The 24022-nt window shown below is 41.9% G+C and overlaps 1 protein-coding gene across 1 annotated transcript; it reads left to right on the top strand.

The window, feature by feature from the left end:
* Positions 1-9505: 9505 nt before the first annotated feature.
* On the top strand, positions 9506-12418 carry LOC146685752 (interferon-gamma-inducible GTPase 10-like). Its single transcript, XM_085442234.1, has 2 exons — positions 9506-10419; positions 10871-12418. The coding sequence occupies exons 1-2, from the start codon at positions 9885-9887 to the stop codon at positions 10936-10938; spliced, it is 603 nt and encodes a 200-aa protein (XP_085298360.1). The 5' UTR covers positions 9506-9884; the 3' UTR covers positions 10939-12418.
* Positions 12419-24022: the final 11604 nt, after the last annotated feature.

The raw sequence follows: 24022 nt of genomic DNA, 5'->3' as shown, positions 1-24022 counted from the left end.
CCCAGTATGAACCTTCCAGATCCCTCAGGTCATCTGGATCCGGTCTTTTATCAGTTCCCAGAGTCAGAACCAGACACGGAGAAGCTGCATTCAGCTTTTATGCTCCTTATATCTGGAACAAACTCCCAGAAAGCCTCAGATCAGCTGAAACACTCAGTTTATTTAAATCCAGGTTGAAGACTCACCTGTTCTCAGCTGCATTTGAATAAAGCACCAAATCCACACTTTAAGCTTAAATTTCAAAACTTACATTTAACTACTGATTTTATCTACTGTTCTGATTTTATCTGTTTTGATTTTATATACTGTTTTGTTTGTTTGTTTGTTTGTTTGTTAATTAGTTAGTTAGTTTATTTGCTTGTTTTAATCAATTTTAAATCATGCTTTTTATTTGTTCTTGTTTCTAATATCTCTGTAAAGCACTTTGAATCACCTTGTTGTTGAATTGTGCTATACAAATAAACTTGCCTTGCCTTGCCTTGCCTAAAGTTTAGACATGATACTCAAACATCATGTTTTCTTGAAGCACAATGATTCATTTATGAAACACTGTTAACGGACATTTAAGCAGTAAAACCAGATAAATAAACCGTCTTATTTCCTTATGACTGTATTTAACTGAAGTCCTTGCTGATGCAATACTTCAGTTAGGAAATCCGTTAATGATTTATTGGAACCATAAAGAGACCTGATGAATGTAAAAACAAAGAACTATTGTTTTACCTGATCTTGCTCTGTGAGGGCCTGATATACACATATGAGGACATTCGTTTCAAATTTTGATAGAACAGTGGCAGTATAATGTCCTTGTAAGTGGATATCAGGCCCTCACAGAGCAAAATTTAGTAATGTGGTCTAGACAACCCAAAATGTGGTCTCCACATATGTGGACGCCAGGTCCTAGGAGGTTAAAGGACAATTTTTGGCAAGCTGATTTACACAAATTCAACTTGACAATAACATGAAAATATAATCTCATATTAACTGTTTAACTGTTAATATGAGATTAACAATTAATATATCATGTTAACTGTTCTGCTGGGATTTGGTTTCAAATAATGAAACCAAATCCCAGCAGAACAGGAATAGAAATCATTAAGAAACTCTAAGAATTCAGCTCCTTGACTGGCAACAAGCAAAATGGCAGCAGAAAAGTGGCTCAGAAAGTTAAAAGTAGCTACCAATTTGTAGTGATCTAGCCTAAATTAGTTAACATTTTTGACACAGTCTCCACACTATAGGAACAGTTTACACTTGTGCTATATTTCAGGTAAATTTTTAAATCTGCACCACTAATTTAATGACAAATAAGTCATGAAATGACTCTGCCGTCTTCTTTCTGGTCCAGTAGCAAAAATTGTGCTTGAAGTAAACAAAATTGACCTGAGATGAACTGAACATTAATAGTGGTCGCTAGTTAATGACACCCTAAACCTTTTTGCAAACTTCATTGTCTCGAAAATGTATTTTTACTTATCAATTTACTCTCAGTAAGCATGATGACATTAATTAATGACATGAATCTCATATTCAACAAAAGTACCATTTAATGGAGTGTAAAGAGCAGACATTTGTAGATATTGTAGTAGAAAAGGCATCCAGAACGGTTGCTTCTACGTTATTCTGGTACTGCCATAAAACTGTATTAAAACTGTATTAAAACATAAAACTGTACATGAACCACTACTACATCTTAAATACTACAGCTGTTCTGTTACTCAACATAGTTACCAAGACAAACCACACCATTTCCTCATATTCTGACTTGGATGTTATTCTTTCCTATCACTATTACAGTTAAAAAAGAAATACGTGTCCTTGAGGGCTAGCATTATTTGAGTATCGTAATTCCTGATGCTGCTCACCTCTGCAGCAAATCAGGAATTTAAACAGGGTGTTTGTGTATTAAAAGTAAAGTTTTAACTGTTAACAGCATGTACCAGAGATAGTGACATTAATAAAACATTCAGTATTGCTTTCTGGATCTGATTTAGGGTTAATTTTAACTCAAACGGTTTGGAGTGTGTGGAAATGCAGTGCACCATACTGCCCTTTCTGACTAAAGAAAAGGAAGATCACAAGGTATGAAATGATCAGAGCAGAGTAAAAGGTCCAAATCAGAAACAAAAGCACAGACTGAGCATTTTTCTAAAGTCTAGACATGTTTAAATGAAAATCAATGTAATAAAGTGTCACAGAATTTGATTTTATTTAAGCAATTGGGAAAAGAAACGTCTTAACCGTTTCGCGCATAATGGTCACTACAGTGGACGGCTACTCGAAGGCTGTTTGCTTGTATTTGTGTCAGTATTGATGGTATACTTAACATAAACCACTACATTGGACACTGATGTGTAACTCCATACCCTGCCACCCACTGGTCGTTTAATGTTACCACAGATGTATGACGTGTTTCATTGTAATTATTGTTACCCTGTCATGCATGAATTATGACGACCTCAGTCAGGATAGAAGTATTTTTATTCATGTTTTCATGCCTAAAGATGAATAAAAATCCTGACTGAGGTTGTCATAATTCATGCATGAAAGGGTAAAAATGCTTCCAGATTGTAAAATTCAGAAAGCTATTTCATCATGTTAGCTCTTAGATCTGAGATATCTACCAGGCTGATATATTTTGAGCCTACATCACAGTAAGCTTTTAGATTATGTGTATTTTATTTATTAATCATTATTTGCATAGACTTCCAACACACCAAATACACAGACAGCAAAAGTAAACAAAATAAGTCTACCAATGTGTCTGAAACAAAGAGCAAAACACAAAAACAACTATGATGTATGAACTTCCACACTAATGAAGCTAAAAAAGGTCATTATCTCAGGCAAAAAAACAACAACAAAAAAAACCCACAGGGGCAGTAATAGTCAGGCAAAACATTTGCAGCTGGGTATAACTGCATACATATAAAAACTACCTGAAATCCTTTTAGTGAAAGCACTTCCTTTAGATTTAGTTCATTTTGCATCGGAACACCCTTGTTCCTAATTTAGTGTCAGCTTTCAGGACAAAAACAAGTCTTGGGGCAGAAAAGAATAACTTCCAACACTGTTCTGATCAACGTGGGTCATTAAGCAAGATCGACACAAAGTCAGATTAGACTTAATAAGTTCATATCAGTCTTACTAAACAATGACATTAAAGACACGTTCATGTTATTACAATATAGCATAGGACTTTTTCACACTAAGATCAGAGATCTGTCAAAACAAAAACAAACAGAGAACAACAATGAATTATGGTTCTTCAAAATATACACAAGCTATGACATATGAAGAGGACTAGTTACCAAATAACATTAGTGGAACAGTTGCAAAACCAGTGGTCTAAATCTGAAGCTAAACCTGGTCTTAGTGCTAACTCTAAACTTTAGACATGATACTCAAACATCAAATTTACTTGGAGCACAATGATCTGTTTATGAAAAACATAATCTGTTTCTGGGTTCATGGACATTTAAGCAGTAAAACCAGTCAAATAAACTGTGTGTTATTTCCTTTTGACTGGATTTCGCAGAAGTCATTTTTTCCTTGGCAGTGATGCAATGTTTCAGTTAGGAAATCCATTGCTGATTGACTGGAACTATAAAGACATTCTATCATAGAATGATTAATCATAACCAACGGCAAAGAATAACATCACCTGAAACAATAACTTTTATTACTGTCAGGGCTCTGTGTGCGGGCAGGCGGAGAGGAGGATCCAAACGCAGGACTCGAACACAGAATTGTAAATCAGAATCTCAGCTTTATTGCTGACATGAAAACCAAACGTGAAGTGACGTGACGCGACTACAAAAACCAAAGAAACACACAGGCATAATCTGAGGGTACGACGCGACACCGAGCACAGGAAAACACAGGGCTAATATACACAGGGTGGTAATCAGCGAATGGGCAACAGGAGGGAGACACAGCTGGGAGAGATCAGGGTTAACGAGACGGGGGAGCTAAGCTGCACACACTAACCTAAGACAAAGACTTTCACAATAAAACAGGAAACAAGAATTACTAAACCGGATGCAGACATGACACTGAGAGACAGACTAGACACTGAACAGAAACTGTAATACACATGAGAACCCAAAACCTAAGAACTGATCCCTCACCAAGAATAGAAACAGATGTATAATGATAAACAAAGCACCAGAACATCAGAAAACAATCCATAATGCAAAAACCAAAACATAATAAACTCAAAATACTGGGTCCAACGGACCCAGAACCGTGACAATTACCAAAAGAACTGGTATTATGGGGAACAGTCAATACTGTACCGTCTAAACAAACCCCAAATCACATATAATGTTTAAATAAACAAATTTAAGGAGTCAAAAAAGCCTCACAAATGCTGGGTAAACGTTCCCAGGACCAGGACAGCACCACAGTGCATCCCAGAAGTCAAACACTCGAGATTTGTGTTGTAACAATCTGTTTCTAATGCGTCATGTTTTGGAATTCAGCAAGTTGGAATACTCTGGTTTAGAGTGATCTCCATGAACCAGGAAAAGGCTTTTTATTTGAAAGGATCATGGAGATTTACGTTATCTGGTTTTGTACACTTTTAGATTAATATTATTCATTAACTGTATTAAGATTATTTGCATCTACAGCTGTTTAAACCAGCTGTTCTGCTTGCTTATGCAGATGACTTAAATGTTTTTATTAGGAAGGATGCAGATATAAGGGCATTAGAGTCATGTCTTCGTAGGAGAAATGTTTAAGGGCCGAAAATGTCATGGTCTCCGTGTCTCTCTGGCTGGCTCACGTTGGGCTACAGTATTGTTTTTTGTTTTTTTCTGTCACTCCCTCTCTCCCTCGCTGTCCCCTGTCTACCTGGGCGGAGCTCATCTTTGGGCTCCTGCTTTTGGGCCCGCCCACCTGTCCTGATGATCTGCACCTGCCACTGATTAGTTCCTGCTTCCTCCTGGCCGCTATTTAAGGTTGCGGCTCAGAACAGCTCATGACTGGAATGTTGAATGCCTTGAGTTCGTAAAGCCCCAGCTAAATCTAAAAGTGCTTTAGTGATTGTTTAGCATAATATTAATACTCGCTTCTGTGTGCAGATTCCCTGGATCTGTTTGAGCCCTCTTTTTGTTAATTCAGGGCAGTGATCTTAAACATCTTTTTGAGTCTCTGCATCAGAGAGTCCGAATAAGATATCCTGAACCAGAACTCAGAATCAGTGGAAGAACAATGGATAATAACATTAGATTAGCAAGGCTAGGCAGAGAGGTGTTTCCCTGTGTGCCTCTTACAGAGGAGGGAGCAGGTACCAGACGAGGTTGGACATGGACGGGGAGGATTTGCAGGGAGACAGCAAGACTGCCATGATAATCTTTGTTTTTGTCTCACTATATAAAGTTGTACAGCCCGTTTGAGGGTTATCCTTTTTGTGAACCAGATGCTTGATTTCACACAGAGGTCCACAGCGCTGTGTAAACTTGTAATTTCAACTACCAACACAAATTAAATCTTTTTAAATGACAACTTTCTCCTGAAATTCCTCCTAAAAAATTTGAACACGACAAGTGACAACAGACAAGGGACTGTATTATGTATACACACACGTGTTAATAGTGTAGTTTAACACAAACTAATAAGGCTAGAACCGAACAATGACAGAAGACAATAACAGTTGCACTAATCCCCCAAAACTGCTTTCATGCTATCTAATATCAGTATGAATGTACTGATTGGAGTCATGACACATTCTTAAAAACTGTGAAAAGTAGTACATACTGATGTCCCCTTATGTTTCATGGATTACAGGGATCATCTCTGAGGTTGTCGACTTTGTTCTGCCAGCAGTACGCCAATTTTGAGATGCCTTGCCCGTAGCTATTTATGTTTGATGCTTTCATATATATACAGTGGCTTGCAAAAGTATTCGGCCCCCTTGAACTTTCCCACATTTTGTCACATGACAGCCACAAACATGAATCAATTTTATTGGAATTCCACATGAAAGACCAACACAAAGTGGTGTACACGTGAGAAGTGGGAGGAAAATCATACATGATTCCAAACATTTTTTTTTTTTACAAATAAGTAACTCCAAAGTGGGGTGTGCGTAATTATTCAGCCTCCTGAGTCAATACTTTGTAGAACCACCTTTTGCTGCAATTACAGCTGCCAGTCTTTTAGGGTCTGTCTCTACCAGCTATCTAAGGACTACGAATATGAATACTTTTGCAAGCCACTGTATGAAAGCTGCAGGGACCAAGTCTCCAGGCAGACATGATATAGGAATTAAGTCAGGAAGAAAAAAAAAAAGCAATGCTTTAACATAGATTCCAAAGAAGGTTTAGTTTTGCAGGTCACGGTGAAACTTTAACTTTTAAAGCATCTCTGGGGAGACAAGTGACTAACAGCACAGATTTAGAATTACTACCAGAAATCATACCGTGTGAATTCTTTCCTCTTCTCAGGCTGACCCCGTTTCTTTATTTACCATACTAAAAGAGTCTCCTTATGTATATCCTCTAACTACTAGCTATATCATGTGCATGCTGAAATGACTGCTAAACCCAAAGCTGTAGCATGGTGATGTTTAACGAGTAACGACTAAAACAAAAAATGTTTGGTTGGGTGCTGTCACTGTGGAAAAAGAAGAAATGCTAAACCCAGACAGTGAAACTGGTAGCCGACAACGACGCCTTGAGAGGCCCTTGAATTTTTGACAAAGTGTAACAAATATGCAAAACATAACAAAATCAGAAAGGAGGAAAATTGTTTTACACAGCACTGTATATGCTTTTTTTTATTTTTTTATTTTACAAGTGTTAATAATAATAATGTATTCTGATATATCACCATCTGTTTTCAGGTGCAGTTCTGGACAAGCTACTTCAAACTGTGGACCAGTGCTCCCCAAATCCTTGCCAGAACCAGGCAATATGTTAAACCGCTGTGGGGCATTGAGTCATAGGCCTTCTTGTAATCAATCCAGGCAGTGCACAGGTTGGTCAGTCTGGTCTTGCAGTCTCGGCTGACTGTTCTGTCTACCAGTAGCCGGTGTTTTGCGCCTCTGGTATTCTTGCCAATCCCTTTCTGTGCCCCACTCATGTATTGACCCATGTGCCTGTTCATCTTAGCCGATATGATGCCTGACAGGAGCTTCCATTTAGTACTGAGGCAGGTTATTGGGAGAAGAGAGGGTGAGAAGGGGGGGAAGAAAGAAAAAACAAAAAAACAAAAAAAAACAAACAAAGCACCTGGGTCACCTGTATGGAGAAAAAAAACAGAAGAGAAAGCAAACAGCAAAGAGCAACATAATAAAAAAAACAGCACCATCACAATAAACTAGCTAGCAGTAGATAACAGTAGATACTAAATAATAAACGATATTGTGCAGCACGCAAGATAGACAGCGCACAATGTCCTTTGAGGCAGCAGCCAAGAAAGCTGTAGTCCGCGTCTGTGAATACCCGTGTGTACACCTGTGTGCATACCTGTGTGGATCAGCATGCTTGTATTCCAAAGGTTTCTCCATGTAACGATCTGCTAGGGAGTGTGGGGGGGCCACAGCCCCGTCCTCCAGGGTATGAAGCAGGTATGGAGGAGATCAAAACTCCAGACATCCAGAGGCCCCCAGAACACAAGAGACCATGGAAGACCAACAGAGGGGCAGCCGCGCCACTGTCCCAGTAAGAGCTGAGGAGAGTCCCAGATGAGGGCTCACTCAGCAGCCGCGGAGCAGAAGCCAGGGGGAGTTGCAGTGACGCGCCCGTGAGCTCCGCCGGCAGCCAGCTGTGCCTGAGTGACCGAGCCCCAGGCCGAGAGGCCGGGGGCACCCCACCTCCGAAGTGGTCCGAGCGAGCCCCAGGTTCCAGGCCCCGATAAGCGGCCGCCAAGGAGTGAGCCGGTGTGTACCTGGACGCCCACCCCCAGACACAAAGAACCACCAACGCACCGATACCTGAGGGAGTCCGCCACTGGCAGGGGAAGTCGGTAGTTGGAAGGGACCGGTCCCTTCTGGGGGTCCTTGAGGATCAGGACCGTCCGACCTTCGGTTAGCCATTCTGGGTGTCTCTCGTTAACGAGCAGCTGGTTCATTTGTGCTGCCAGGCGCTCGTGGAGTGCAGTCAGCTTCTTCAGCCAGTAGGCGTGAACTATGTAGGGCCCTGGTGCTGTCCAACTCTTCATACTGGAGACCCTTTCTTGGATATCTGCCACTGTGATGGTTACTGGACCCTGTTCAGGGAGGTTGCTATGGTCTGCCCTCAGATCCACTAGCCACTGTGCATTGCCGTTATGGGTTGCGTCCTTCTCCCATATGCTCTTCCAGTATTGTTCCGTCTCCAGCCTTGGTGGTGCTGTTCTCATATTGTTCCCCATATTGTTCCCTTGCCACTGAGAGTACACCTTGGCTGGTTCCGTGGAGAACAGCTGGTTTATTCTCCTGCCTTCTATCTCTCTGGTGTACCTCCTCAAGTAGCTGGCCAAGGCTGTGAGTCGTTGCTTGGCAGTTTCCAAGGCCTCAGGTATGGACAGCTTCCTGTACTTCTTATGCACCTTCTTCATCGCGCCTTTCTGCAACTCCGATAGTTGGCTAACCTCCCTCCGTGCTACCTTGATCTTAGCCTCTAGCCTCCTTCTCCATGGAGGGTACTGCTCCTTGTGGCTGTTCAACTTGTAGCCAAGCATCTCACTGATCACTGCTGCCGTATTGTAGATCAGCTTGTTAGTGTCGGTAATCGTGGCTGTAGGTATAGTCCGTAGTGCTGCATTAACATCATCTAGCAGACCTTCTGAGGGTACTTCACGTAATCTTGGTAACCGGCTACGGGGGGTCCAGGTTTCAAGCTTGCTCAGCATGGATGAGGCCCCCACCTTTTCTGCTCTCAGTGCAATTATGGTAAAAATGTAACCTTTAACATCTACTGAAATCAGGTGACCAGAAACCCAGATACCTGGGCAACAGATAGCAGTTTTTATTTATACTAGGACTACATAAAGCAACTGGCTACCAACTAGTAATCAGCAATGCTTTATTAAACCAAAGACTTATTCTGCTACACAATAGAGTAATATCCTCATGTTACAGTTTCCTAAATATGAAAAGCATTTCTTCTTGTTCTTCCTGCAAATCTAGCAAAAAGCAACAGATTAGATTTTAGACTACAGCTGCAGATGGATGGAGGTCCAGCAGTGTGAAGAAAGAGGCTTCACAGTTCTGCTCCTCTGTATCTGCAGCACTTTGTGCTCCCGCTGTAGCTGCTGCTCCAACTGGTCCATCAAACTCAGAGTTGACACTGAGCGCAGAAGTGTGAGCTTGATGGAACAGACTGTCCTCATCTACAGATAAGGATGCAGTTGTGACTGATGCGCTGAGCGTTGTACAAGCAGAGAGATCACGTGGCTGTAGCCATGTTTGGTGGGTGTTCGAGATCCTACCACCTACACCATAGCGCATTTCTGAGCATCCCAGCCGCAGCGCTCCACTCTGCATCACATCATCTGCATCACAGCATCTATTTTTTATGAAAGCCACATGAAGCACAGAGTTGGTGAGGAGGGCAGGAAGTCGGCCACGTGCAGGCGACATGCAAATGCTCTGAAATGCTGCCAGTTTGATTTGTGGCTTTCAGCAGAAACTCTGATGAATGCCACTGTTAATCTGCACTCAGCATGCACAGCATGGATGATGCAACTGAAGCCTCCTCCTTTCTTGCTCTGAGTGCAGGTATCTGTAAAATGTGACTTTATATGGTAAAAATTATCTCCCACCCGAGACCGTAGACAGAAGCTTCCTGTTTTAGCTCAGGGCGGTCTTCTATTACTGCACACTGCTGTCTGCTCAGATTTATATCTTCAGAAACTGTTACCATAACACCTTCTGTCTCTAATCAAAGGCGAGCATGAATGATCCAATTGGAGTTAAATCGGTTACAGAAAACTACGACACTGCTGCAGCGGCTGCAAAGATAAAGAAAAAATATCTAAAAAAGACAAGAAATATTCCACTAAATATCGCCGTCACAGGAGAAAGCGGTGCTGGTAAATCCACCTTTGTAAATGCCTTCAGAGGTTTAACAGATGAAGATGATGAAGCTGCACCTGCAAATGGAGACTCCACCTCAGAGGTCGCAGCCTACAAACATCCAGACTATCCCAATGTCACTTTATGGGATCTTCCTGGAATCGGAACGCCAATGTTTCCAGCTGAGAAGTACCTGAAGCGTGTTGAATTTAGGATGTTTTACTTCTTTATCATCGTCTCAGAGACTCACATCACAGAAAATGATGTGAAACTCGCTCTGAAGATTCAGGAGATGGGGAAAAAGTTCTACTTTGTTCGTTCAAAGATTGACAAAGATTTAGGAGCCGAGAGAAGAAAGAGAAACTTCAGCAAAGAGAGGACTCTTACAAAGATCAAGGAAGACTGTGCTCAAGGTGAGTGTGTGATTATTTATACCAGAGAGAGAGAAATGTTCACTGCACTGTTTTCTCTTCTAGAGGTCTTTCAAAGTTTGCATTGGACATTGGCTGCTTTTTCACTCATACTGATCGTCCTGTTCTTAATGACAGTCATGCACTTAGTGCAGAGGTCAGACCATTGTTGAGCTTTGTCCTGAAAAATGCCTGTTAGACTGGAAAATAATAAACAAATAAGGAGAGAAGGTGGCTGTGCCCCGTCAGTTTGATATCATACTTTAGGCTGATGTTTGTTTTATTCATTTGTTTGTCCAGTAAAAACCATTTTTGGTCTCCACCAACATAAAGGTGTTTCTTTTCCTCTGCTATGTTACAAGCTCATCTCTCTATCTCACAAGAACATTTTCTTAAAATAAATTAATAAACTCCATCTTAATAATCTGTCACATGGATTCCTTCTGTATTACAGGTCTTCAGGCACATGGCATCAAGTGTTCAAAGGTGTTCCTGGTGTCCAGCTTTAAGCCTCGGAAGTAGGATTTCTCTCTCCTACATGAGACCTTAGAGAGACAACTTCCTAAACTCAAGAGGAATGCTTTTGTGCTGGCCATGCCCAACATCAGCCTGGAGATCATCAAGAAGAAGAAACAAGCTATGGATCTACGATTACCTAATGTGGCCTGCTTTGGTAGACCAAATGTTTCTGTTCCTGGGCTAACTGTTTCTGTTAATCTACCTTGGCTGCACATTATTATTGCAATGGTGGTAGATGCGTTTGGTCTTGATATCCCATCTCTGTGGAAACTTGCTGCCAGCACAGGTCTGTCATACAGCGATTTGTGTGCCGTTATCAAGTCACCCCTGGCTGCAGCTGAAATAACTGAGAAGCTCCCGCTGAAGGTGTTGAACCAGGTTGGAGTAACATCTGAATTACGTTTTGCATTGAGCATGATAAACTTCGTTGAATCGGTTGTGGGCTCAATCCCAAGGGGCAGATGTTATCGGGTAATGGAGAAAGCTATGCCTATTATCCTCAGAGAACTTGCTGATGATGCTCAGAGGGTCTTTCAAAGAGTTCTGGCTTGAACATGTCGATTTTGTAAAGTAGTGACACTTTTGAAACTAGCATAGATCTACAAATAAGCTTTTAACTTGTTCTAATTAGACAGTGTTTGTTTCAAAATAATAAAATTCATAATCTCACTGCATCCTCACAGCTGATCAGTCTGTCCGAGGCCTCAGCAGGTCTCATCTCCTCTGATCAGAGCAGAAACAGCATTGTAACTTCTCCCAGCATCACACACTAATATGTAATCTTAAGGCAGCTATTAATAGCATTGTTATTAGCATCAGCAGTTATTATTATTGAACATATATTGTCTTTTCAGTGTTTTAATAAACTGTGATTACATTTGTCGTTTTGTTTTATATTTAAATGAGATTTCCGATAAATATACAAAACCTTTTAATGAATAAATATAAATTTGATTAAAAGAAATCATTAATATTATTGTGTGAATGTGAGAGTGAATGAATAGTGGTATTGTATAGCGCTTTGGGTGCCTTGAAAAGCGCTACATAAATCCAATCCATTATTATTGTTACGCAGAGTTATTATAATAGAGGTTGAACATTTTATCTTTCAGCATAATAAATACTTTAATACGTTTTAAACCCTTGCTCTGTGGTGCTTGTGTGCTGTTGACTGTGATGAGTGTTCACTGCCCTCCAGTGGTCGCAATGAGGAACTACAACACAATACAAACATGAACTGTAATATATTGTTTTTGTCTATGCGTGCATTATATTATTGTTTTTCAGCATTCCAGTTATTGATAAAATATTACTGATGAAAAATGTTGGCATTGTTACTTATAACAATAAGATGATTTTCTGACCTAATGTTGGTAAAATGTAACAGAAGCCGTCACAACAATGTCTCCATTTGTTGGAAATATCAAATTACTCCCTGTGACATGTTCATTTGATCCGTGCATGTGCAGAATAAAATTCTATATCAGTCTAACATCTTTGGATTATTGTCCTCTGTGGGGAATCAAAAGCATCTGACAGAACTCGTGCAGGAGGTGAAGGTGTCCTCGTGTCTTTGAATGATGGAGCAGGATGCAGGTGTGGGTATGTCTGAAATGACAGCTCTGACTCTGAGCACGCTCTTTATACCCTGTCAATAAAACATCCAGCCTCAAAGTGAGCACATAATGCATCCTGCCTACACAAGTTATTTATGGACAAATGATTCTTATTGTGATTTTAACAAAGCAGCTGAAATCCCAGAGATGCTCTCCTATGAACAGTGTTAAAAAAGTTTCAGTCTAACCACGTACAGAGGAAGGCTCTCCTGAAGAAGATAGAACAGTTCAGTTACGCAGGAAAAATAGGTGAGTGTGATGATTTGAGCGGGTTTTACCCAGTCACCTCGCCATCAGTGATTTTGTTAAAGCGTCTTTAAAAGTGCAGCACCTGTGGGGCTTTGTCAGTCTGCAGTGGTCAGTATCTTTCAAAGGTGGTCCGGGGAAGGAACAGCGGTGAACCAGTGACAGGGTGATGGGCAGTCAGGGCCCACTGATGTACATGGGGAGCAAAGGCTGGTCCTGTGGTCTGATCCAACAGACGAGCTGCTGTAGTTCAAAGGTCAGAATACACAGAGCACCACAGGTGCACAAGGAATAATTTACTTGACAGCGAATTCAGGTTCCTCAGATTTTAACACATCATTATATGACTATCATCATATGTGTAAAAACTGTGTAGTGTACAAATCTTCTGGCTCAGTGGACACTGGCTCCACTGGTTTTGGTGTAATTATTTTAATTCTTCGCAGACTTATTTTTATTAATTATTACTCAGCTTAGCGTCTCTTTGTCTACGTAGCAGTGGTTTTATTAAAGGATTCAAGGAGCTTTATTGTTATTCGCATCATATGTTTATATGTGGTGGAACGAAATTACGTACACACGGTCCCGGACCGAAAAGAAACAGAATAACAAAGAAGTAGAATTTAAGAAAATACTTACACTCCATCGATGCCCACCGGAGTTTTGTTTTTTCCGCCTTCTCTCTGTTGCTGTTGCTCTGCCTTCCTGAACTGGAAGCGTCTATGTGATGAGAATTGGCAGCTTGCTCATCTGGATTCAACTGGTTTCCATCTTCCACCCAGTAACTCAGAACACAGCAGCTGAGCTTCTTCAACTTATTTACTCTGACCACTGGTGTTTCTGATTATTTGGTGTTTCAGATTATCTGGCGTTTCAAATGAGTCATGAACTTACTTTTTAGCCGCTGCTACTGACAAACCACAAAATCATTATTGGGTCTTTAAAGATGCATTTCTGTGCTTGTTGTTTTTAACACAACTGTTGTTACTTTGTTTTAGAAAAACACGAACATGTGAGGTTACCTGGTGACCCAAACAGCGCTGAAGAGAGAGTCCGCACTGATCAGCGCTCCAAAGTACGTCGGTAAATGTTATTCTTCACACATACTTTTTTTTCTGTGACATGAGGATGGAAAAAATATTAGTCTGTAGGCTGTAAATGATTCAGTCCGATCCTATCATTTAGAGAATGTAAGTGCCATTTATAGTTATTTCATGTTTTATTTTATTATTTTTTAACTTCTTACAAAATAAGACAACAAGAGTGTTTTGGACTTAAGAAAGATGACATGTTTATACCATTTATAAGAGCTTTTGACCATACTATTCATGACAAGACTGACAGTGACAGGTTATATTACCGTGAACCCAGACATTCGGTAAGAAGTTGTCAGCACATGAGTCCTTGGTGAGTGTATCACCAACTGTCAGGTTGGCACACAGCAAAGCCCTACAACATGCTAATGCTAAATACCCAATAGACAGTGTGGGTTAAAGACATTCTCCATCCCCGGAAGGACCCGCGTTTCTTCACAGGATCATGGATTTACAGGAACTCTACCAAAGTTTGTCATAGTTGGTTTTGTCAGTGAGGGATTTACAGCAAGCTATACATGCGAACCTTTTAATTTTGAAAACTGCGGCATTGAGTTCATGTGTCTGCATGTCGACGGCCACTCTTACCCCACTAAACTGTTCCAGGAACATTTTCATAGGCGTCAATATGTTAGAGAGTATAACCAGCACGGGGCGTCACCTAAAGGACAGACCTCTGGCTACAACCCGTGAGGATTTTGGTGTTGGTCACTCATTGTTCTGCTTTAACCTGGAAGCCGATGAAGGTCATTCAGGTAATGTCAGTAACCTGTGGACAACATTGTGTGTTTTTTTTTAATATCATATACAAAAAGGGATCTCTTATTCAAGACTAATTAATATGTACGGCGACGATCTTGTCTGTACTGATGCAATGGTTTGTCATTTTGTTTAAAAAAATAAAAAAGACCCATTTCTGTATGTTTTGGAATAACTTGTGCTGTGTGGATACTGATTTTATGTAACAAATGATAATAAAAGATGACAAAAGAGAACATTATTTAGAAACATCCACAGTAACAAACTTTTCTTTAAAAACATCATCATGATTGAGAAGTAAATAAAAGGGAAAAACAATATGCACAGCAGTTCAAGTAGTAAGTAATGAATGGTAAATGGTAAATGGCCTGCATTTGTATAGCGCTTTACACTACATTCACTCATCCACCCATTCACACACTGGCAATGGCAAGCTACGTTGTAACCACAGCTGCCCTGGGGTGCACTGACAGAGGCGAGGCTGTCGGACACTGGCGCCACCGGGCCCTCTGACCACCACCAGTAGGCAAAAAAACTACTTTATCTTGCCCAAGGATATTTGGCATGCAGCCAGGAGGAAGCCTGGGATCGAACCACCGACCTTCTGATTAGGGGCTGACCTGCTCTGCCACCTGAGCTACAGTATAACCATGGTTCTCTGAGTAGCATGAATGAGTGTCTCACTATGGGGAACGCCTCCCGCGTGACCTCATCAGAAGCTCAAAAAAGGCAGAGCATGCAGCTGCACACACCTGGATAGAAACTCCCCTAAAGAGAGCCCATGAGGTTGCCAGACCTCTAGTGGAATGCGCACGCAAGCCAGCAGGAGGCTGAAGGCCCCTGCTAGTATAGGCCAGGGCAATTGCTCCTACTATCCCAATGGGAGAAGCGCTGTTTAGACACAGGCTTTCCCATATCTGGTTTAGCCCAGGACACAAACAGCTGGTCACTTTTCCTGACACTCTGGGTTCTGTCCATATAAATGCGTGGAGCACGGACGGGACACAAGGTATGCAGCTGCTTTTGCTCCTCTGAGGAGAAAGGCGGTGGGCAAAAGGCCGGCAGTTCTATAGGGGAACATGTGCAGACAACCTTTGGGATGAAGTCGGGGTTGAGTTGCATACTGACCCTCGCATTATCCGAGGAGAACTGAATGCATGACTGATTCACTGAGAGAGCGTGGATCTCTCCTACACGCTTAGCCGAAGCTAAAGCAATTAATAGAGCCGTCTTCAAGGACAGAAATTTTAACTCAACCTGTTCCAGGGGTTCAAACGGGCAACAGGAGAGCGCAGCTAATACTGTGGGAAGGTCCCACGATGGAGCCAGTGGCCTAGATGTGGGCAATTTACGCCATGAAACGGAATATTAAGGGATGCTGGCCAACAGTCTTCCCCTCAAAACCAATATGGCAGGTGTTTTTATAAGTCATGTTTGACTTTATGCTTTTCTGAATAGTTTCTGTGATGCTTAGAACTCAAATTGCACTGCTTAAAATAATTTATTTTGATGCACATGCTGTTTTCTTTTCAAATTTGCATCATAAGATTGTTTTCATTTTTTCTGCAGTATATAAAAATTGGTGTATCTCAAAAATAAAACTATGAAGACACTCAAAATAAATTTCCTGTTGTTGTAGACTATTTTTTGCAACTTTTTTGTATTTAAAGTTTTGAGGGATAAGCCTCTTAAATTTCTCCAAGTAGAAATATATGTAAAAAACAAAACAAAAACAATTTTCAATTTTTTTGTAGTTTATTGCACTTTTTTGCAATTTATGTCATTACTATGGACTTAATGCATATATATTATTAAAATGTGGGCTATAACAGTTGTATTGATGTATATCAACTTGAAATGCTCCCTAAAATGGCACTACAGCATGTAAAAATATAAAGTAAGCTCTGGCGGCCTTGGTTCTATGGTAGGTCTTGAAGGGCTAAAGAAACCAAATTTGGACCCATCTCTTCCAAGCAGTTACAGGCCAATATCAAAATGACCATTGGTGTCAAAGATCTTGGAAAAAACAGTTGCAGAACAGCTTAACAACGTTTTGGAGAAGAACAATGTTCTGGACATTTTCCAGTCTGGTTTCTGCACATTACACTCCACTGAAACCGCTTTTCTGTTCTGTTCTGGTTCTGCTGGATCTCAGCTCTGCTTTTGATACTGTTGATCACAGCATCCTGATAAATAGGCTGAAGGACTTGTTTGGGATTACTGGTGTTGTTTTAAATGGTTTATGTCGCATCTATCTCAGAGATCCTTTACTGTCTGTATGAATCATGTGTTGTCTGAAACATCAGTTCTGCCTTCTGGGGCACCTCAAGGATCTGTTTTAGGTCTGATTCTCTTTTTGATGTATATCCTCCCTCTAGGCCAAATTATCAGACGTTACAATAATATTTCTTATCATCTCTATGCTGATGACATTCAGTTATACTGTTCTTTCAAAGCTTCTGAGTTTTATAAATTGTCGTGTTTAAATAATTGTCTGTCTGAGATCAAACAATGGTTAAATTACAGTTTCCTCCAGTTAAATGCAGATAAAACAGAAACCTTGATTATTGCACCTGATCACATGCTCTCAGAAATTAGGCAGCATATCAGTTTTTTAGACCCTTCATTTCAGTCGCGTCTCAGAAACTTAGGTGTTATATTTGACCGTTCAATGTCTCGTGAGAAACACTCTGAACAACTTGTCCAGAACTGTTTTTATCATCTAAGAAACATTTCTAAACTCAGACTGGTGTCAAAGGCAGACCTTGAGATGATTCATGCTTTTATGTCTTCTCGTTTGGATTATTGTAACGGTCTTTTTACTTGTCTCAACAAATCAGCTCCGGATCGCCTTCAGTCTGTACAGAATGCTGCGGCAAGACTTTTAACTGGTACAAACAAGAGGTCACACATTACTCCAGTTTTGGCTTCTCTTCACATTGGGTAAATTTTAGGGTTCATTTTAAAATTTTAGTTGTAACTTTTAGAGTTCTGCACGATGAAGCTCCCCAGTACATCTCTGACCTGTTGAAACCTCATGCTTCATCTCGAGCACTCAGGTCGTCAGGTCAAAGGTTACTGGTGGTCCCACATACTGGGTTTAAAACACGTGGGGATCGAGCTTTTCAGGCACCGAGGCTGTGGGACTCCCTGCCGTTGTCTTTACGCTGTCTTGACTCCATTGACTCCTTTAAAAAGCAGCTGAAGACATTTTTATACAAACGGGCGTTTAATTAATTTTAACTTGTATGTCTGATCTTATTGTGAAGCACTTTGTTATTTTTATCTGTGAAATGTGCTATATAAATAAATTTTACTTACTTACTCTCTCTCTCTCACTCTTGCCAGAGTTGGAGAAATGAGGGCCACTGGGGGAAAAGCATAGAGAAGGGTCCTTGGCCACTCGTGAGCAGTGTTGGGGAGTAACGGAATACATGTACCGCCGTTACGTATTTAAAATACAAAATATGAGTAACTGTATTCCGTTACAGTTACCGTTTAAAAAGGTGGTATTCAGAATACAGTTACTTTGTTGAAATAAATGGATTACACTGCGGTACTTTCCTGTTTCATTTTGTCGCGGGTCAGGACTGTTTGGGTTTTGTTTGACAGCTACGTTCTGTTGTTCCAGGCGGCAGCGTTACGGTTGCCATGGTTACAGGGCGACGCTCTCTCTCTCTCTCTCTGCGACTGTGTGTTTCCTGGGTGAGAGAGCGCCTTTTCGTTGTTGTTGTCCTTGTTGTTGTGCTAAGCTAACAGGCAGAATGCTACAAGCATAGCTCTAAAGAATGTAGCATCATAGGGAGTGTAGTCCGTGTTGCAGGGAGAATGGACTGCCATACACGTTATGGGTCTGTGAGCGCGAGGAGGGAGAAAAAGGGGAGTGGAAAGGTACGAGTTGTCATCGAGGAAAAACGGGAGCTGGAAGCATGTAAATATAATAATAACCACTTCAGCCAAGAAGAGTGCCTGACGAGCCCAGTTGTAAGTAAGCTATTAAGACTCGACTGTACACCGTGTTCGTGTTTTTCTCCGAAAACAATAAGTTCCATTGGAGCAGTCTTTCAACGCCTCTCTCTGTCTCTCGCAAGAAAAGTTGACCCACACAACAAAGTAAAGCTATTTTTTGGCTACAAGCCGACAGGGACCCCGCCGCATTAGTCAGAGGTCCCTTTACTACAGTTCGAAGTCGCGGACCTTCAGTAATAGTAATAAATCACACAGCAATAGTACATTCACGTTGTTGTAAAAAGCATGATAATATATTAAGTAATCCAAAGTATTCAGAATACGTTACTGTCATTGAGTAACGTAACGGAATACGTTACAGAATACGTTACAGAATACATTTTGGGGCATGTATTCTGTATTGGAATACATTTTAAAAGTAACCTTCCCAACACTGCTCGTGAGTTAGAGCATCCAACCCGAGTGGAGCGTTCTGATCGCGCAGTGAGTAAAACAGGGGACACTGAGCATTCTCCCTGGATGCATACATGTCCACGGTCGCCTGACCGAATCGCAGCCAGATCTGCTTCACCACCTCTGGGTGAAGCTTCCAGTCTCCGTACAGTGGGTTGCCCCTGGAGAGAAGATCTGCTCCAAAGTTCAAGATTCCCAGCACATGAGCTGCTCTCAGTGACAGCAGGTGAACACTGCTTCCAGACAATCAGCCTGTGTGCCAGTGTGTGTAACTTGGGGGACCCCAGACCCCCTTGTCTGTTGATGTAGGCCACAACAGTGGAATTGTCCAACCTCACTAAAACATGATGACCTCTCAGCCAAGGGAGAAAGTGTTGCCAGCAGTTCCAGACAGTTTACGTGGGTGGAGTGCATGTGAGGGCCCCATTCCCCATTCACTGTTCTGCCTTCGTGGGTGCCCCCCCAGCCCGAAAGATAGGCATCTGAGACCACCTTCCTGGCTGAGGTGACGGGCTCATCTACATTATCACAGCCGTGGAAATTCGAGTCTCCATGGGCTGCGTTATGGCAGACATTGCTCTGTTTTTCACCATGTTTGATTTTTTTCATGTGTTTTACAACACTCGACAGCGCCCTCGGCAAACTGCCTGGATGCACGTGTCAGGACTTTTTTACTGACAGAGCCGCTGCCTTGTAGCACTTATCTGTGAGGCTAGACTGGAAGCAGTCTGTTTTGGGGCGGAGGGATGGAGCCGATGAGGACAGAGACGTCTTCGGGTGAAGATGGCTCACTACCAACGGCTCCACTTGTGGCATCTGGTGGAGGCCGATAGACTCCATCCCCTCACAATCCAGCAGAGAGCTCCCTGTGATGGGGTGTTTCTTGCTGTGAGATAGCGGCCACGTCACCGCTATGTCATCGAGTAGTTCTGGGAAAACAGGCAACACATGCTTCCCTGTCTTTGTCGCCTTCTGCAATTTCTTACCGTCAAAACGAGCTTTTACAACCTCGATTTGTATGTCGGGCCACGGGATGTTGAGCCTAGCAGCTGCGCGTTTGCACATGTCCTGCATGTCGAGATCCAGGGGAGACGGCGGTGTCGGTTTTTCAACCTCGCCGGTAGCCGAGGGCTTTGTAGCCCAGCTCATGCTAGCCAAGGAGGTGGAATCTTCCTCGTCGTCGTCAGACAGCAGGAGTTCCGAGTCAGCCGACTCATCTCCATCCTTGTTAGCATCTCCTCCCCGGGTGACTCCAGCATGGGGGGAAAAAAAACTCCCATTCTCCGTGTGCCTCCAGCGACGGGAAAGCAGTCGCAATGGGCTGAGGGTCTTCCTCTGCCCAGCTCGGCCCTGGTGTTGTGGCCAAATCATTGGGCATCTCAATTTCTCCTTGCGCTGAAGCAGCCTCACACAGCAAAGGGTCACCACCCGACAGGTTAGCCTGGCGAGCTAGCCTGCGGTGGAGTAGTTTGCATGGGAAAGCCGCGCAGTGGACACAGTTGTGTGTGGGTGTCAAGGCAGCCTGAGCGTGTGATAAGCCTAGCCATGCCACACACACAGGGTGTGTATCCCAGGCAGAAATCTTCTTGCCGCAAGGACAATGTTTTACAACTTCGTTGTCAGTCATAGCCATGGCTAGCTAGAGGGTTGCGCACGTTAGCGAGACCGACACTGAGTGTGGAGAATATTGCTATTCCTCAGCTAGTGTGGGGTGAAAAGTAGTGCTACTTTTCTACAGGTATTGCTACCTAACAGCTGAAACTGCTAGCGCCAAAGGGTATTGCTACCTGATGGTGAAGCTAGTGGTACCTTTATTAGTGTTGCTACTTCGCTTTAGGAAAGTATTGCTACTTAACACCAGCACTAGCTACTGAACAGTATTGCTACTGCTTGTATGCTAGTGGACAACTGAAAAGCTGGGAACAAAACGCCCGGTGACCGAGTTGTTCACTCAAATCTGTGGACAGTTTAGCTTTAGCACCCAATAGCACAGTTGTCTACAGGCGTCTGTGAGAAGCGAGAAGAGGTTTTTCAATGACATCTGATGCTATGTCAGCCTATTATATAGGGAAGCACTAGCCCTCCTGACATGGGGATCACTTAGTCAGCCTCTAAGGGCTGGCGTAATGGTATTTGAGCTTCTGATGAGGTCACACAGGAGGCGTTCCCATAGTGAGACACGGAACGAATGCTATGAAAGAGAACCTCTGATTACTTGTTTGTCAATAATAATCTCGCCCCATTATTTCACGAAACACCCGATGCACGGGTGAGGGCTGTTAAAATAAGCTCTGCATTTTTGGCATATATGATAAAACCTCATCCACGAACAGTGTTGGTCAAGTTACTTGAAAAGAGTAATCAGTAACTAATTACTGATTACCCCCCCCCCCAAAAGTAATCCCGTTACTTTACTGATTACTTATTTTCAAAAGTAATTAATTACTTAGTTACTTTTTAAAAACACGATTTACAACCTGAATAGGTGATAAAGCGATAGATCTTTCAGCCCAATTCTACTTTTTCTGCATAATCCATCATACAAAATGTAATCAAATGGAAAAGTCTCTTTTTAACTTGTTTTATTAGTTTTAATCTTTTAACTTTATGCATCAAGCAAAAATTTTATTATATGCAACATTCTCTGACTGGAAGAAATTTGTTTAATATTTAAACCTATTTTCTGCACATTCCAGCACATAAAATATATATTTTTTGTGTTTACACTCAGTCTTTCAAATAGATGCAAGTAAAACACAGCAGAAAATAAATAAAGTCAAAGACTCAGCGGTCCTGTTGCTCTATTTTCACCTGTAAAGCAGGAGTTGGGTAGGCGGAGGTTTACCCTGGTGCAGGTGTGCCACAGCAGTCAGTGGAAGGATACGGCAGTTTCTCTGTGAGTTTCCCATTACGTCGTAGCTACTCGGAGCTTGCTTGGAAGTTTAGGGGTTTTTTTCGCTGTAAAAAGATGTTTTCTTCCCACGCACAATGCTAATGGACGCTAATGTTTTTGTCACTTTTTATGGAATCAAACTCAAAGTAAGGTCAGTACTTCCACGCTTTAAACGCTGCACGCTCATACTCTCTCCCGTACTCGATATATGATCCACTGTTGATCTGCACACAGCTGTTGTCACTAACGGCGCACTCGCTTACGTCACTGTCGTGAGACATTCTCGCAAAAAAATCACGGTTTTAGTAACGCAGTAACGCAGCGTTCCTACGGGAAAGTAAAGGTAATCTAATTACCGTTTTTGCAATAGTAATCCCTTACTTTACTCGTTACTTGAAAAAAGTAATCGGATAACAGTAACGCGTTACAAGTAACGCGTTACTGCCCATCTCTGTCCACGAACATGTCCTTTTGTCTGTCACCACCATCACGACCTCCGCCGACATTAGCTTGACAGTCAGACGCATCCTGATTAGCATCATCGGGCAAAGAGAGTCAGTACATTTTTTCCACTCTTGCCCTGTCTCACAAGTGAAAGGCATCTCTGAAGAATACCAGAATACTTTTCAGCCTTCTCATATACTTCCAAATCTGATAGCTGCAGCACTTCAGCCATAGCTTTGTTGAGCTCATTTTGCACTACATGTCTGATGGAAGCTGCATTTTGCTGCTGATGGTTTAACATGTCCAACTGCTGCTGTGGAACCAAAAACATTTTCTGTGTGTGCTCCATTTTCACCTTTTGCTGTAAGTCTGGTGATGAAGGGTATGGCAGCCCCTAATAACGGCAACAAAAATCCTCCAGATTAGTTGATGGATCTCATCTTTTTCAAAATTGTCCTTTTTGTCTGCAACCAGCCTGATCCCCCCCCCCCACCCCCCTTTTTTTTTTTTTTTTTTTTTTTTTTTTTTTGCTGTCTGCTGTTGGTCAGTCAGCAGGACGTTACCCTTCAAAGCACTGAGAGCCATCTCACACAGCCCATTAATAAAATCCATGTTAGGCATTACTAATAATATTCCTCCATACACTAGGCAGGGATTTATACAACTCCTCCAGCAGTGCAAAGTTGTTCCACATCCGTGAAGACGACATCCTTTTTTACCTCTTTAACAACTTGACGGTCTGATAACAATTTGGTTCCAAGTCTTAAATAGTCAGGCACTCTCGATTTATAATCTATTAGAAAATACCTGTATGAGGTAGATGTGTCATCATTAAAAGCTTCTAAGTAGTATTTTGTACTACGTGGAAACATCCGTCTACCTAAAATTGAGATTTGGTATTTATCTGTAGGGTTAATAAACAGAATTAAGTAACTAGTGTTCAGTGAAATTGTTCTACTGGATTTTCCCTGCCTAAACCAATTCTGAACTAAACACATGCAGCCCAAGTTCCTCTGATGAACGTATTGTGTGAACATGTTTTGAAGTTCTACGCTGTTAGAAGCTGTAACATCGTTGATAATGTGCAAGTTGCTTTTATCGGGAGGTAAAAGGTCATCGTCACGCAGAGATTCTGGTACAACATTCACAAAGGTGATTTTTCTTATCTGGAGAAGCTGTTTAAAGGCTGCCAGCAGGAGTAGATGTAAACAATATTATCAGTTTTGGTTGAAATAATGCTGGACGCATTTTCAATGACGCTTTTGACAAAGAAAGTCTTTCTACAATTACTCAGCCCACTAATAACCAGACTAAATGGGTGCTGAAGCGTTCCATCAAAGGCTTGATCCTGCTCAGTATCCATGAGGGAGCGTTGTATAATCAGGCAGCACCTTCCCTTGTTATAGACCACCTGACCTGATGGTGTCAGACACAGCAACTAAATGTGCATCCCCTGTTGGCCACAAATACCCGGACTAAGCCTTTCAATGATTCAGGGGTAACGACTTTAGAGTTAACAGCACTGAGTGTTACACCTTTACACTTAACCTGAGTCTTACCCTTTTTTGTGCTAAAGCATAGGGTTTTGGACCACCGGAGACAAACTCTGTACT

This window comes from Copadichromis virginalis, linkage group LG19 (genome assembly GCF_057382275.1).
Source record: "Copadichromis virginalis isolate Kocher_CV1m ecotype Utaka linkage group LG19, C_Virginalis_male_GT1.1, whole genome shotgun sequence".
NCBI classification, from domain to species: domain Eukaryota; kingdom Metazoa; phylum Chordata; class Actinopteri; order Cichliformes; family Cichlidae; genus Copadichromis; species Copadichromis virginalis.
Note: the sequence above shows the minus strand (reverse complement) of the source record. Positions and strands in the feature narration are given on the sequence as shown.